The sequence below is a fragment of the Chelonia mydas genome, chromosome 7, assembly GCF_015237465.2.
Source record: "Chelonia mydas isolate rCheMyd1 chromosome 7, rCheMyd1.pri.v2, whole genome shotgun sequence".
Lineage (NCBI taxonomy): Eukaryota > Metazoa > Chordata > Testudines > Cheloniidae > Chelonia > Chelonia mydas.
In genome coordinates this window covers 57,417,871-57,432,119 of record NC_057853.1, presented here as the reverse complement: position 1 = coordinate 57,432,119, position 14,249 = coordinate 57,417,871, and the positions used below count along the sequence as shown (strand labels likewise).

The window sequence follows — 14,249 nt, the reverse complement described above, 5'->3', positions numbered from 1 at the left end:
CATATCTCATTACCAGTGCTCCTGGGGCATCCAGTCCCTTAAGGTAATGGGGCTCTAACTGAGGGAGTGGGTGTTGTGCATGATTGGTGCATTTATGGCTATTTACACAGTGACTGCTGACCTTTACCAGGATACACAGAAGCAGTGAGTCTGTAGACTCCCCAGGCAGGGCTGGGAAAGCATTCATGTCTGGTGACATCTGCAGATCAAGCCAACGTATCCTGTTGTGGACTCAAGTGCGCTGGGGGAAAGCTTCTATCTAAGGTACATCTGTGGCCCCCATTAGTGCAGTATCTGGAGCACCTCACGCTCATTAATGGATTTATCTTCACAAAACGCCTGGGAGATAAGGCAGGGCTATAATCCCCATTGTAGGCACAGAGCCACCAAGGATAGTGTCTAAGGTCACACGGAAAATTGAACCCAGGATTTCCAAATCCTAGGCTAGTGCCCTAACCACTGGACAGTGCTTCCTTTTCTTCCCCTCTGTAAGTGCAGGCAAGACCACCCCATCACCCACCCCCATGGAGCTGCCCACGCTCCCAGACTGTGTTTGTAACAGGATTTTTTTATAAATCTAGTAGTGAAAATGACTCTTAGCCAAAGTGCTGGGAATGCCTGCTGTGGTAAACGCTGGCCCAAGCTAAGGAGAGATGGCTGTGTGTGCACAAGGGCCAGTCGTATTTGGACAGGAGATTGATTAAGGATGTTATGAGAAGTTCTGTTAAGGTGGGGATGGGAGTTGTCTGTGTTTACCTGTGTCTAACAGGATATTTTCTCCCCCAACACGAGGCAATGCAGTCAGCACCCTGTTCATTCCTCACAGTAAGAAGTAATGGCTGTACACAGTCACCTTAAAGTTTCCACTGAGGGGTGTAGACAGCTCAGGGCTAGACTATTCTAACTACTATGGGCTTGAATTTGTGCCTTGAGTATTGCAGCTGAACATTAGTTTATATTAGCAATGGACCCTTTCCACAAAGTACAGATTCCAGTCTAGAGCCAAATGAGGACTTTTTGATAAGCGTTTTCAGTTCAGCCTGTTACAGAGAGAGAGGAGGCTTGAGCTCAATATCTGGATCCAAACTTCATATAGCTATAATGAGCAGAACCGGACATCGCCAGACAAAGAAGTTTGAATGCCAGATCCTAATCAGAGTTTTCCCAAAGACCCCGGGGTGTTTGGATTCATATCATTATAAAGATAGCTTGGAGCTACAAACTTTGATCTGAAACCCCAGAACCAGATCCATTTTTGGCTCAGGGCCAGGAAAAGGAGCAGCCGTGAATTTCAGGCTAGGATCTAGATTCCAAAAGTTTGTGGGGTTCTAGCTTTGTGGGTTTGAATCTTGCTACCATCTCTAGTTTCTGTGAATCCCAAGCCTTCCAAAAGCTGATGCATATGACAACAAAATAAGGAGACATGCCCTTTGCTGGACAAGTAGTGAGGTATAATTGTCAGGGGAACCCGCTAACCTGTCCTGCTTGCTGCCTCTAGGCTGCAGTGAGAAGAGCCAGCAGTGAGTAGGAAGAAAAGGAACGTGTCCAAAATGTCATTACAGAAAAGTCCCCTGTAGATAGGGCAGCAGGCGCTCCACTGCCCTGCATGAGCCTTAAACTAACATGTCCTCTTCTAACAACCGTTTCCGAAGCACACTCTATTTTTCTGCCTTGTGTGCAGCTATAATTACTCTGCCCATCCCCATGTGACTAGTGATGATGGGTTTTCCCGCAAACAGCTGTAGGTTCACAACCATGCTCCTATTTAAAGTACCCCTAGGAACTTTTGCTTACTTCACAATTGAGCTCCCAATTAGAGTAAATTTATAGGCCCAGTTATCACAACAGGGGATTGTAGCCTGATCCTCCTGAATCCAAGAATAGGCTCCAGGACAGTTGCCCAAGCAAGCCAAGACCCTTGAAAATGAAGCTCCCTTTCTAAAAATGTCTACTCTGTTGGGGGAAGCTGGGTTACTCTGCCAGCAAATAGTCCCTGCTGGGAGACCAGGCCATTTACAAGACACCTCACGGCCTCTTTTCTGGTGACTGGAGTGAGAAGCCAAGCCCTGAGCTTCCGCTTTTATGTGCACTGTGGGCTGTGAGAGGCCACCTAGTAGGGATCTGCACTCCAGCAGGGAATCTGGCCAAGGTAACCCATTGATCCCCCAAAAGAGAGCCTGGAAATTGGGCTGGGAGCGACATTCTCTGAGGTCGTTGTCAGGTGGGGTGTGAGAGTGAGGCCTGTGGACTCTGCTGTGGCCCCGGTGCTAATGGAGGAGTCGGGCTACACGAGGACCTCCTCATCCTTCGGTTTTCTGCTCTGGTGGGTGTGTGTATGAGGGAGAGGGCATCCTTGAGGCCCCCCTGCATCCAAGCATGGTGATGTAGAGCCTCCTCTTTCAGAGCCAAAGCGGCAGGCAGCAGCAGCTTTGGCTTCTGTTCCTGAACTCTGGTCTCCCTTTGTAACCTGCGAGGCTCCCAGTTACCATGGTGGTGGGTACGGGGTCAGTGCTTCGAGTAATAGTCGGGCATGAGCACTAAGGTAGGGAAGTGGGCTCCCAGAAGGTCAGCAGGAAAAGGGCAGGTGGATTGTCTAGCCTGTCATCTGTGGTGGGAGGGGACAGGGTGGGTTACTCAGAAAGCAAGCGACTGAAGGGAAATAAGAAGTGGCTTGTCGCAGGGCGAGCTGTCCTTTTACGAGGGTCGGGGCTCAGCTGCACCTTTGCCATGGTTAGCTTATCTCCCTGGGTGGAGGGGGTGAGTGTTGAGGTCATCTGACTAAACCAGGCTGGGTGGGGGGTGGGATTGAGAGAACAGAGGGGGAATCCCTGACCTGACCTATATAAAGAGCGGGAGGGCAGGTGGGGAGCTGGGAAGAAGCAGGGCAGGTAGAGACTGTGGCATCAGATAGATCAGTTCTGACTGTCAGAAGGCAGCAAGCAGGGGGCATAAAAACCATAGCTGTATCTGGGCTTGGTGCCTGATTCTCCCCTCTAATAGGAATCCTAGTTCATAGATTGTACAGGACATAAATCATCTGAAAAATCCACATTGTGAAGCTGGCTAGGAGGCTGGTGTGAGAAGGGTCAGACCTGCATGTTGGGAGGGGAACCCAGGCTTTCGTTTCTCCTACAGTATCTACACTGCCATGCTGCCTTATTCTACGCGCTAAAATTCCATCGGCTTCTTGGTTCAAGTTAATTCCTTTTTAGAAAACAACGAAACTCTAGGAGCTTAGATTCATGCAGCCCCTTTCGTTTTGCAAATCAGTGCCCGGCCTGTGAGTTTGTTTAAGCTAAGCAACAATTAATAGTGAGAACAAACATTTCCTTGGCTTACAGGCAGCTTGTAGCCCTTCCAACACACTCCCTTCCCCAGATTAACTAGGATTTAGTAGGTGTAAATTCTGTTTATATTAAGGTAATTCCATAGAAACCAGCGCATACCATTGTCCCTATTCTTATCTCTGAATTCCATGAACAAGCAATCTCGGCAGCTCAGCTCAGGGCGACAGTTCCTGCTTTTTCAATAGACCTAATATTCCAGAGACAAGTGAGTACGGAGGTGGCAGTGACAGAACAATAAAGACACTGTCCACGTAACAAAGTCAAAGGCTTCTCTCTGTAGAAGGGGGAAACAGCAAGCCATTAGTGACAGCTTTTGGGTTGGCCAGTCTCTTCATCCCCTAGGTAGAAGTTGCTCCAGTACATCTATTGTGTGTCCTCATGTGGGCTCTCACTGGAGTGTATCCAAGTCTGGGGCACGAGGTGGGGGGAGGGGAAGATTCCCACTGACTGCAGTGGGCGTTGCATTGGGCCTCGTGTACTGCAGCGGAGAGGAAAATTGTAATGGCAGAATGGGCATGGATGGTGGTACTCTGAGCATCCCTGGGTGAACAGCATACAGGGCAGGCTGTGTGTATTTGATGTCCTGGCCAATAGCTTTTCTGGGGTGTCACCAGTCAATCCTGTACGAAGCAGAGGTAGGCCTGGATCTGAATTCCAAATTGGACCCCATCCTCTGAATTTCAGACAGGAGAGTCAGGTTCAAATCTTAAGCTCCCTAAAATGCTGGTTCTGGGGTGGATCCAAAACCAGAACGGATGGGAATGCGGGGGTGGCACTCTTCCAGCTCCAGGTTCAGAAGTGGCTCCAGATGTTGAAAATCTCATGAGAACAGCTGGTCTTGTGAGATTTCTGCTGCTCAAGATGTTAAAATCTCATAATCTCTCTGGCTCCTTGATGACCGCTCCAGAGGTTCCAAGGGCCATCCAGACTAAGCCTGAGCTCTATATCTGGTTCAGCTCAAAGCTGGAGTCTAGATTTGATGTGGATCCTCCTGGACATGGCAGGTTTTGAATTCTGCCCGTAGTCTCATCATGCAGCATGTCTAGCTTTCTGATCTGCTCCAGTGATGATCTTGATTGTTAAATCTATCACTGGGGTAATCGTAGCCAGATGCCCACACCTTGATTCCTCTCTCTTGCAGCATGTGACTTCTACAACTAGATTGTCCAGCCCCGTCTTCCCTCTGGCGCCCCAAGGGCACTGAATCACCGTAAAGAGGATGGAGCCAACCCTCCCAATACCTCAGCACAGACGGGTATAGCTGGCCGCTGGCAGGAGGGCTGGGCTGCACTGTCCTTAGGATAATGCAGATTACACCTATCCCCTTGCATGTTGGTGAGCCTAGTGGCACGTTCTGTCAGCAGCACCCACTGGGACACTGGCTTCACGCCAGGCCACGGACATGTGCCCTGTGTGATCCTGTACATCAGTGCAAAGTGGGCACCAAGCGAACCCAGCAAGGCTAGCTTGGGCGAGGCCCGTGGTGGTTTTAGAGACAAGGGTTCACTCCTGGGCTGGACGCTAACCGAGGTGTGTGTTTTGTTTTGCAGGTGGTGCGGGGGACCGAGAAAAGATGCCTGTCAATCATGAAGCCTTCCTGCTCATGGCTAATTCCCAGAACGAGATGGAAGATTGGGTGAAAGCCATCCGGCGGGTCATATGGGCTCCCTTTGGTGGAGGTATTGCACATAGCTCACATGCACATAAATTAAAACTGTTGCCTCAAGGTAAAACATATTCTTGTGATACTAGGGTACATGTAGCACTGTAAAATCACTGCAATGCCTAGCTAAACTCTCCTCTTCCTGAAGCTTTGTAAAGCGCAATTTGGGGGTGGGGGTGAACCCACATTTCTCCTCCTCGACAGTATGTAAAACTGCCCCCACCAAAGAAGCTGATTGGTGGAAGAAATAACATTGTATTATTATTATTATTATTATTTTAACTCATTGTTTACAGCTATTTTTATTCCCTAGTCCCTGACTCCGCCTCCTGTTTCCTTTTTTGCTGAGAAGGAGGGTGTCCAGTCACCTCCATTCTCCACCACTGGGCCAGATGCCCATTTCCAAACTCTCAGGACATCTGAAAGGCAGCATCACCTTCCACTTGACAAAGATAGGGCCCGATCCTGCAGCCTGTGTGCAAGGATCATTGGGTGTCTTTGTCTTTGGGTGTCTTCATTGGGTGTCTTTGTCTGTGTAAGAACTGCAGGGTCAGACCCAGGACCCACCTGAGAGGGTAATCAGTGTTGCCGACTCCTGTGATTTTTATCTCCAGTCTCACGATTTTGATGTTTTACCTAAATCCCCTGCTCCTGGAGCTCTGTGATTACACAAGACTTTTTAATGCTGAGATTAAGTTTCTGGCCCTCCTGGCTGTGGGGAAAAGCTTGAGAACGTGACCCCTGTCTAGCCAGAAGGCTCAGTCATCACAAGGCCAATACAAAACCCAACTTTTTTTTAATCTCATGATTTTTATGCCAATCTGCTGAATTTGGCGGGGACTGACTCATGATTTGGAATGCCCAGATTCGGCTGCATTGAGGAATGTCGGGAGGCAGCGGTAGTCTCACAGTAATGTCTCCCTTCCTCTGAGGCCTTGCCTACCCTAGGCAGAAGCATCCAGATCCTCAAGGGTATTTAGGTGCCTAACTTCCATCAACATCAATGGGACTTAGGCACCTAAATACCTCTGACAAGCTAGGCCAAAGGCCTTGCTGCCTATCTGACTGTGGTCTATGCTTGTGGTATCTGTACAGTGCTTTGTAAAACCCCTGGAACAGCTGTTGTACCATGGGCACAAGTATCCATTGCAACATCTAGGACAAGGCCTCTGCCCCAGTTTGGTTGGATGTAATCTAATCTGCAGCGGCATCCCCACAAGCAACAGGATGCACTGATTCAGTTGCTCCTCCTAAGCCCAGTACGCAGTGCCATGCCCACATTTTCAGTTTACTCCAAAGATGCTTCCTCCAGGGGTGTCAGGAATCCCAGAATGCATCGGTGCAACCACAGCTAGAGATTGTGCTTTTGATGGAGCCTGCGTAGGTCTGTTAGAGACCACTTTAGCTGGCCCACACAGCAAACACTGCAAGGAAAACTGAGACAAGCAGCAGTTCAGTGCAGGAGATGTCTCTGTGACAGTGTCCTCCTCCAGGGCAGATGGCGTCAGTTTTCCTGCTGTCGTGTGTTTGGGTATTTTTATTGTCAACATGACCAAGGACTTATGACTCTCTTGAAGTAATGTTAGGCTGACTTCTACAGTTAAGGGTAAATCCACTGGCTCTGGACTCAGCATTGCCAACCCTAAGGAATCCAAAAATCTGCATTTAGGCCCAAAAAGCTCAAAATTGACTTCAAAATCAAGAGGTTTTTTAAATACATTTTTGGGTATTTTTGCTTGGCCTTCTGGTTTCTGAGCCTCCGAGGTGCACGCAAGCTTCCAAGCTTTTCTCTGCAACCATGAGGGCTAGAAACTTGTGGGGGGATTTTAAGAATTAAATCTGATGTTCTCCCATAATCCCATGACTCCAGGAGCTGGAGCTTTAGGGGGAAAACAGCTATCATCAGACTGAGAATAAATCATGAGAGGTGGCAACGCTGTAGACTAGGAGCAGGATAATAAAGAAGGAAAGTCAGTGTGGTTCCTCTGTCACTGTTTTCAGACACACTGGGCCCAACCCAGCTACCAGGGATGTCAGTGAGAGCTGGATCAGGCCCTGTAATAATATTAATATCTAGCTCTCATCATCAGTAGATCTCAAAGTACGTTACAAAGGAGGTCAGTATCCCTATCTCTATTGTATAGATGAGGAAATGGAGGCACAGAGCAGGGAAGTGGCTTGCTCAAGGTTACCCAATAGGCCAACGGCAGAGCCAAGACTAGAACTCAGGACTCCTGAGCCCCATTGCACTGCCCTATTCACTAGGTCAGAGAGCCATTACAATGTAATTGCCAAGCAGCTGGGAAAAAAAATTCTGGTCATTTCACTTCAGCTCATTGACCAGTATTAATTGTAAATAATGCCTAACCCCATTCTGGCTATCATACCTGCCTGTTTTATCTATGTCTCTCTTCCTTTCCCTAGTATTTATAGCATGCCAATCACCAGGAGATCTAGTTGCTATATTCATTTCTGAAGTATTTATCAGGCTTTGAGGAAATGACCAAATTCACACACACCCCTTTGCCTGGAATCAGAGCAGGGCTCTTTGTATGTGGTATTTCAGCCTAGCTCACTGCATGGGAAGGCTGTAAACAAAGCTGTCTCTTTGTGTTTTAACCGAATAATTTTAACTCCAAGTCTTATCTGTCGACACGTTTTAATATTTGAAACTAGGGAGGAAAAAATCAGTCTTTATTATTATTATTATGTAAATATCCAGCCCTGGAGAAGGTTGATAGGATGTGAAAATGAATTATGCCAAGATAAAAGGGGCGGCTTAGCCACATGCTTTCATCTTTGTGGATGTATTGAAGAGAGTCCTCAATCAAAGAGGATGGGGGACATGTCGGTGCGGGCACACGAACCGGCACAGCCTTTCAAAAAAGAATCTGAAAACACCCCAAAGCTGCTAAGAATCCCACCTCATTAATTCCAGACCGGTGCAGACTTAAGTGCCACACAGAGTTTATGCTTTGAAACAACTTTTAAATTCGGCCTTAAAATAAAATCCGTGGGCTCCTGAGCCTGTTGGAGAAGGCTGGCTTGTTTAGGGCCCATGTGGTTTCTAACAGGTTCTCCTGCGTCTAGTCAGTTGCAGCCAGAACAGAGGTTTTTGGGAGCTCAGCTTTAGAAAGGAGCTGTGTGCATTGGGTTTGTTTGTGGCTGGTTTTTATTTTAAAGAGCAGACATTTAAAATGAATGGATACAGCTGGGCTGTGAAGTGTTATCCAGGCTTCATTAAAACTCCAGCTGATCCTGCCTCACTCTCTCAGGAACAAATCTCGTTTGCACCACTGACGTTCATGGAGTTACTCTGCATTTATGCCCCGTGGCCAAGAGCAGAATCTGCCCGTTGTGGGGCACCTGTGTGTGGCTCCATGACAGACATGCAAGTCAGACCCACAAATGCTGCTTCATGCTTCCCCTTCTTGCCACTAGGGGTGCCCTTCTCTTTAGATGGAGAGTTGCCTCCAGTCCCCACAGTCCTGCTGTTTTTTCCCTATTCTCCCTTACAGCGTGTTTGCAGCAGCACTGCAGAATGGTGCAGTGTGGTCTAGTGGTTACAGCACAGACCGGCGATGCAGGGTACCACAGACTTGCTTCACAATGCTGCGTTTTGCTGCACCTCCCAGCATCCACCAAAGCAGCTGTGTGATGCTGCTTTGGTGGAGGGGAAGGGTGAGGTTTTCGCTTCAGTGGGCATGGTAATGTTTGCTCATTCCAGCAAAAGCCAGTGAGCATTGGCTGCTTTAAGCAGGGCCTGGCTGGTTGTTCACTTTCCCCACGGTTCTTGTTCCTTCATTGTCTCACCTAATGAAACCCCGCTCAGGTTGGCTGAGGGATTGAAGCTAGGGCCTGTGCTTCTGAAAGCATGAGCCTCTGTTGCCTGAAAACCCGGGCATGGGAGCTGTGAGGCTGCAGCTAATGCGTAGACCTCTCTGCTGGATCAGTGCTAGCTTGGCAGAGATCCAGACTGCGTTAGGCTGGGCTACACAGTTATGTATTTCCTTTCTTTTCTCTTCCTCCTGATCTCTCTGGACATGGGTGGCTCCCTGCTCCCCTTTCTCTCTTCCCCCTCATTCCCCCTGTTCAGTCTGCGACGCAATGCCTGCCCTTCTCTGCCCCCGGCAGCCCAGCTTATCCCCCACCCCCAAGCCTGGCAAGGTCTGGCTAGTTTAGATAGCATCTCATCTCCACGCTTGGCCTTTCTGCTGCCACTCCTGCCTCCTGGTCTCCTCCCCCAGCCCCCAAGTGCACAGATCTCCCTGCTCTGGGGCTGTTGCCATGGCCATAGCTAGCATCAGACCACCAGGGGCAGGAGTGTGCCTGCCTCAAGCAGAATGAGCCAGCCCTGCTTTAAGAACTTGTCTACACCAGGAAATTGACAGGAGTAGCTCCGGGTTTGCCCTCTGTTCTGCAATACAGCACTTTATTCCAGGGTAATTAGCGTGCTCATTCTGAAAAAGAGCGTCCACCCAAGGAGCTGTTCCAGTCAGTTGCCCCATGTAGACAAACCCTAATTCGCTGAGACCCTCCGCTCAGCCGACAGGGGAACCTTGGATCCAGATCCTCTAATCTGGGATCTGTCCAGGGAAATGCAGGAATTCCCAGAAACGGTGAGGCAGCTGAGTGACCTGCCTGGAGCAGCTGGGTCCCTGTGTCTGTGCCCTCACTGCTGACTCACGGATCGCCCCACCCAGGCTGAATTAATGACTCTGCCTTGCATGGAAGTTGCTGTATGAAGGTAAAACACGGTTATTCTGGAGTGCCAGATATTCCCATCAGACTCACATGCCCACTGGGAAGCTGGGCAGTTTAGTGGCTAGGACACTGCGCTCAGATTTGGGGAGGGTTCAGCTCCTAGATTAGCCCTAGATTCAGTGTGATCTGGGATAAATCATTTAAACTGTCTTGTGCCTATGTTTTCCTTGTGTACAATGGGGATTTCCCTGTGGGACTGTTGTGAGCACAGAGTCCATTCAGGATTGTGGGTGCACACAGTACTGTAGCAATATGGGCCAGGTAGATGGCTCCTCTTATCTTCACAATGCCGAGTGTAATTACACAGCTGAGATGCTGCCCTGGAACGAAGTGGAGGCCAGACTCCTCTAGCGTTGTTCCGTCCATGTCTCTGTTGTGCAGGCACCGCGTGTGCCGTGTTTTCCTTCCTTCACATGGGGCAGGGAAGGGCGCACTGGGAGGCGGGCTAGAACCCGGTTTGCTCCCTGAGCAGCTGCTGGGTGTTTGCCTTGCCTCCCGTGTGTGGTGTTATCTCTGCACAGAGATACAACTGGCGCCCGGCTAGTTTTATCACTGTTTGTTCTTCCAACCCAGAGTCAGTCTTGTCTGGTGGTGGGAGACAGACTCAGGCAAAGGAAGAGGAATAGAGGAGGGGTCTGTCTTAAGGGAATGGATGAATTCAGAAAGATCCACCTGGGACAAGTGGAAGGACAAAGTATCTGTGAGGAGGTTATGATCAGCTTAACCCCAGTCAGTATTTGCAGCAGCAGAAGTCAGGATCTCCTCTTACAGATAGAGAAACTGAGGCACAGGACTGGGAGAAGACTGAGTCTGGTATGGGGCAAAGCTATCTGCACCTCCCCCTCCCCCCCCAAACACAGCAGTCTGTTCCGCATCTTCTTTGCCTCTCAAGTCTGCCCCTGGAATACAATGAGACCTGATTTACCTAATATCTAAGGTACCCCTATGGGCTCATTGTCATAGCGTCTGGGCACCTCACCATGTATTTATCTTCACAACACTCCTGTGAGGCAGGGCGCGACTATTATCCCCATTGTACAGATGGGGAAACTGAGGCACAAAGAGGCCAAGTGACTTGCCCAACATCACACAGGCTGTCTGTGATGGAGCAGGCCTAGATCTCTGGCTAGCACCCTCACCATGGGGCTGTCCTTCCCTTTGGCTACTGTTTCTGTTCTGTACTAGAAAAGAGATAAAGATGGACCTATTAATCAGATCCTGCATAGACTTCAGACTTGCAGAAAGCATGAGCCCTGGATCTGACCCTGCGCTGGTCCACTGCAGAGGTGGTTACAGCTACTGGAACAGGGCATATAGACTATTACAAGGCAAAGACCATGCCTGGGGTGAACATCAATGGGACTTGTGTTCCTAAGTGACCTAGGGGGCTTCCACAGCCCTGACCCCTAGAGCAGGGGTTCTCAAACTGGGGGTCGTGACCCCTCAGAGGGTTGCAAGGTGGTTACATGGGGGTGTGGGTCTTCAGCTCTGTGGGCAGACAGTCCTGAGCCCCCATTACATTAAATTACTCCCCTGTTTTTAATTTATAAGGAGGGGGCTTGGTGTGCTCAGAGGCTTGGTGTGTGAAAAGAGTCACCAATACAAAAAGTTTGAAAACCACTGCCCTTGAGTTTACTGTCTAGAGATGAACCAGAGCTGTTCCATTTCTCAGGGCTTCATGAGAAACTCCTAGGTTTCTGCCATGTGGGGTTCACTCCCTCCACACATATGACTTTTAAGCTTCCAGAAAACAATTGACCAAGGGCTGGGGTGGATTCTCCAGCACTGGCCATTTTTAAATTAAGATGGGACATTTTTTCTAAAACATCTGCTCTAGGAATTAATTCAGGGAAGTTCTCTGGCCTGTGCTACCCAGGAGCTTAGACTTGGTGGTCAAAGTGGACCCTTCTGGCTTTATAGTCTATAAAGCTATGACTTTGCAACTCTGCGGAAACACCCAAGCTTTGCCTGGCTCCAGATAGAGATGTGTGACAGCCCAGGAATATGGAAGGTTCAGAGCAGCGCCCAGCGGTGTGGGGCACCATGTGAAGTGTGTTAGCACCACTCCAACCAGGGAGAGACACGCGCCCCCAGAACCTTGGAACTGAAAGCTGCGGGTGAGGCTAGTGTTCGTGCTGCTGCAGAGAGTGGAGACAATGAGCCAGATCCCTCAGGTGCTGTAAATTGGACTAGCTCTATGGCTTCCACCAGCTGGGGGCCTGGCTCATTGTCTCTTAGCTTGTGAGGTCATGGGCACCAGGGGCCAAGAATGGTGTCTGCTGGGCAATATAATAGCTTCCTTATATATAGTGGCAGGTATAGCCACAGTGCAGCACGTAAGTCCTTAGGGCCCATGAAAGGACAAGGGCTTGTACTGTGTTAGAGGGTGTGCTGGACTAGCCCACAAACCACAAGCTCCCTCTATTGGCTAGAAGTAGTAGTACCTTGTTTCTGTGCCACACAGCCTCTTCTGCACTATTACAGTGCTAGTAAATTATTAATATGACAGTAGCTCCTGATATCGGAGTGTTCTAACAAGATGTCTGAATGCATATATGTAAATAAGGTGCCAATAGATGGCACTCAAGAATGTGTAGCATAGTTCCTGGATTTTGTGGGACCAATAACACTTCTTGTGTCCTGCAAAGAGGTTCCTCTTTACATGGAGCTCTCAGCAGCAGCCAAAGGCCTCAGGCCCCATTGTGCAGGGTGGACACAGAAATCACAATCCCTTCCTTGAAGATAGTCTGACTGCAGCACGTTTTTTTCCCAAAAGAGCCCCTATTGCATTACAAATTCTCATCAAGAGGCTCGTATGTGTATTTGCACCTCAGCCCTCTACTGGAGACAGTCAGAACTGCTCATGTCTGTTTCATATGCCCTTTACTGCTGATGGTGATTCTCCTCTAGATCAAGTATGAGGGAGCCTGTGTTCATCAGTAGACTGATCTGAATTCCATTCCTGTTTGCCATAGTGTGCCACCACCAAGTGATAACGGTGAAATCTTAGATGGCCACAGATTTGTTACATTAGATTTTTTAATGTCTGCCTCCAGCCCTGCTAGGGGCAGTGCCTGGGGGCTGACTCAAAAGGGGAAGTGCCCCCTGACTGAGTCACTCACATTACTTCCTGCCACATTCTTGGTTTCCCGCACAAGCCTCCTCTGCGAGCACTGGCCATGTTTGTGCTAGGTTTATGAAAGCTGACAGGCTCAAAGCCCCCCTGGCTCTCAGAGCAGGCCATGGCAGTAGGTGATTAATAGGCCAAATATGTACCTGTGGTGTTTCTCAGCTTGCAGGCAAGTTTTTTAATATCTCTGTGTTGTTTCTTTGAATGTTGCGAGAATCTGTATTAAAGGAGAAAGGTAGCTAGCTGCCTGCAGGCAGCAGATTTAACCCTTTGTGGGACCCTCCAATCTCTTCAGCTACTCTGGGACCCTCATAAGTACTGGAAGCTCCCCCTTCCCCCCAGTAGTAGGCCTTCAGCTTTACAGTCCCCACCCACCTGCTATCTTTTGGGCTGCGGGCCGTGGCCCACTCCGTCCTGAGCCTCTGCTGAGACGGCTCAGAAAAGTTTTGTTAACTTATTTAAACAGAATTCCTCATGTCCTGGTTCAGGAATGCCTGAATGCCACAAAAAAGGGCAGCTTCCCTGCTCTTTCCATCCCCACGATGTTTGAATAAACTTCTGAACCTTCCAGTGCTTTTCCAGCTCCTCTGAGGTTCTTCTTTGCTTGCCACTAAGGGCTCTGGCTGGAATCCAGCTGTTGCCCTAGGGGTGAAAGCCACCGCATATCTCTGTGTTGTAACATTCCTGACCCATCCAGGCTCATTGTCCACTGGGGTTTAAGCTCCAGGAAGTTGTCCTCCTTTTTCCTGATTCCCAGGTTAATGGTGGATCACCTGGCCTGGTGGAGGAGGTACAGGAACTGCAGCAGGCAGCTCACCTGTGTACAGGAGTTTCAGGGGGAACAGCAATGGGCCTGTTACTGATCTGATTTTGATCTAACTTTACCAATTCTAGGCAAATTGAGCATGTCAGTCCTGAGACAAGATTTGTTCCTGCCTCATTAGTAAATGCCACCTGAATAAGAACCTGTGCCGCTTTGTTGTTATTAAAATAGCAAGCAGAGGCCCCACTGGGCTGTGTATACCCCTAGTGAGAGGTCACACTCAAAACAGACCAGACAGATAAAGGGTAGGAAGAGTCTACCTAAAGTCATACAGCAGGTCTGTGATTAGAACCCAGGTCTGACTCCCAGGCCAGTACTTTAGCCAGTAGACCAGCCTTCCTCCTGATTCCTGGACTCCTCCTCTGGCCCTGTTATGCCCCAGACTGCAGCAGGGGACAGGGGGCACAGTGCTAACTGTGTGTGTTCTCTTCCCCACTACCACATCCACCCTGGGCGGGAACGGACAAGGACACTGACTGAGCCTGGGGTCAGTTCTCATTTTCAGCATCAAGCTGGACACTG

At 49.2% G+C, this 14,249-nt stretch overlaps 1 protein-coding gene across 5 annotated transcripts in view; it reads left to right on the top strand.

The window, feature by feature from the left end:
* Positions 1 to 14,249, top strand: part of ARHGAP22 (Rho GTPase activating protein 22) — a 233,645-nt gene that overhangs the window by 173,849 nt on the left and 45,547 nt on the right. For 3 of the 5 annotated variants that reach the window (XM_037904172.2, XM_043552190.1, XM_043552189.1), the window contains one exon: positions 4,898 to 5,074. In XM_037904172.2, the coding sequence (XP_037760100.1) occupies positions 4,898 to 5,074 (177 nt within the window). The remainder of the gene's footprint in view (positions 1 to 4,897; positions 5,075 to 14,249) is intronic. The other 2 variants (XM_043552188.1, XM_043552191.1) reach the window with 1 other exon arrangement.